Source organism: Sinocyclocheilus anshuiensis, unplaced genomic scaffold (genome assembly GCF_001515605.1).
Source record: "Sinocyclocheilus anshuiensis isolate Anshui unplaced genomic scaffold, SAMN03320099.WGS_v1.1 scaffold831, whole genome shotgun sequence".
NCBI classification, from domain to species: Eukaryota; Metazoa; Chordata; class Actinopteri; order Cypriniformes; family Cyprinidae; genus Sinocyclocheilus; species Sinocyclocheilus anshuiensis.
Window position 1 is genome coordinate 19595 of NW_015542380.1, and position 2333 is coordinate 21927.

Here is a 2333-nt window from a genome sequence, read left to right on the forward strand (position 1 = left end):
CCTGTCATTACAAATGCACTAAATACAATAATTTAATAAATGCATTTTTACAATTTAAGCACTTAACTAAAATAAGTATTAATAAAAATAACTAGAGATCATTCCACCCAGTCCCTTTGTAAAAAGCGAAAATAAAACCGCTGCTGCAAAATATTTGGGGAAAACGGGCGAAGGGACCACCTGCCTTGGCGTCTTACTGTAAATCACGTGTTTTGCTATTACTTGGATATTCGCCAGGGGAGTAAAGATCATCCCACCCTGTCCCTTAAAAAAAAAACGAAAGTAAAACCGCTGCTGCAAAATATTTGGGGGAAACTAGGGAACATGTCTAGGCATGTGTGGCAACTGCAGGCTATATAAGCATCTACGGCTTCATCCATTCCATCAGACCATTAACGGACCTGAACTTAAAGCGTCTGGCATTTCGACGAGGTAAGGCAACTGCTTTGGTTATTTTGTCGTTTTATAATGAATTACAAAGAAACTGAATTTATAATGAAAGCAGTTAAGGTGAATTGCAGCTTTAAACAGAAGTGATTTGCTATAATAATAAGATTTAAGTTATTATAGCCTAACCCAGGGGTCGGGAACCTCTTTTGACCAAAGAGCCATTTTTTTTTTTTTTTGGTTAATGCATTTTTCCAAAAAGAGCCAAAGTAAAAAAAAATAAATAAAAAATACATATATGGCTATAGGTGCGGGCGGGTGGATAATTTATTTGAAGCTGCGGATTCGGGTGACGTCTTAGCTCATCCACGCATCAATAAAAGTGTATCAACCAGGTTCCAGAAATAATAACTGAGGGTGCTTCTGAAATTAGTGAGGGTGCTCTAGTCTTAATGCACATTTTCACATATTTTGTCCCGTCTATTGCTATGGTTATCACCATGTCTAACACTGCTACTTCGAGAGAGAATCCCGCATATGCAGACGTCATTCCCGAAACTTTGCAACGTGTGTGTGGCTGAAAAACAAAGTTCTACATTTTAAATGGATTGCCTAGAAAGCTCGCAAAGAGCGCTCATAATAACCACTAAAAAGCTGTCACTCTTTGTTCATCGCGATGACGCGATCTCACAGCCCCTGTAGGCTTCAAATAGATTATCCACCCGCACCTATATTTTTTGTCTGATTTAGATAACCGCACCCGATCGTCACATTCAGGGTTATGAAAAACCTGGAAAAGTCATGGAATTTTAAAACAGTAATTTCCAGGCCTGGAAAGTTTTGGAAAAATAAATAAACCCAAAAAGTTTTGAGAAAGTCACATTTCATATTTCATTTCACATTCACAATTCTCTGCTTAGCATAATTAGGATATGTTTAATCAGGTCCTGAATTTCGGTGCGGGATTGTTCATATATCGCATTACTAATTCCCACAGCTTTTGACTTTAAAAAGAGAGAAATTCCTGCAAAATATTTATTCAATATAGCGTGTAGGTTAGATGAGTAAATAAATCCACACAAACCATCAGATCAAATCAGTCATTTGAAAACCGCGTGAGTGATTCAGCTGTACCGCGTCCTCGCGTTGACTTTCTCTTCACATCGGCGCATCTAGAGCTGCTGAACACTGCGATACAAGGCTTTAGCTCGCGTTTCGGTACAGTTGACAGAATTGTCAATTGCCTAATTGGTCATTGTTGCATAATCACACATTTTTTTTATTTTCACGTCTTTTTTAGCCATTCGGTACTCGCGCTCTCCAGAGGCGCTTTTCTGTGCGCTCACAGTCACATCCAAAGCGCGCGCTGCCAGTGGTACCAAACAACCAAAGCTTGCTGCGCTTAAGTGGCCAAATACACACAAAATGACGTCAAAATGGTCGTTCTGGCGAGTATCCTCATAAGCACGGTCGGTTTCGTCTTAAGTTAATGTAAACAGTTGCGAAAGAAAACGCATGTCTCTCAGTATTGGATCCGTGAAATAGGTCTTGTGAGAGCAGCCTAGGCACTCCACCGAAGACAAAGTCTACAATGCTTGTCTGTGTTCCACTCGGACCTGGCGCGCAGAAAACTTCCAGTCAGAAGCGGATTGAGTTCTGTTTCGTGCAGGCCCGGCGCTACGGGGTGCAAAGGGGGGCATTACCCCCCAGAAATAATTTGTGACCCCTCCCCCCGCCCCCACATATCTACGTCAAGATGTGGAAATATTAGCATAATGCCGCCCAAATGTTCACGCAAAGAAAGAAGGTGTAACTTTTATTCTCGCTGTAGTATGGTTGCCGCTGCCGCCATGTCGTAAAGACGCTGTGTGCTTCTTTGTGAAAGCGAAACTACTTTGTTTGGTCTTCCAAAAGAGGACGATATCCGCTTCGTCATGCCTAGAGCT

General features: G+C 41.3%; 1 protein-coding gene across 1 annotated transcript in view; it reads left to right on the forward strand.

The window, feature by feature from the left end:
• Positions 1–324: 324 nt before the first annotated feature.
• Positions 325–2333, forward strand: part of LOC107692541 (uncharacterized) — a 10712-nt gene continuing 8703 nt past the window's right edge. The window contains exon 1 of the mRNA XM_016491616.1: positions 325–432. Within this exon, the coding sequence (XP_016347102.1) occupies positions 335–432 (98 nt within the window). The 5' untranslated portion in view covers positions 325–334. The remainder of the gene's footprint in view (positions 433–2333) is intronic.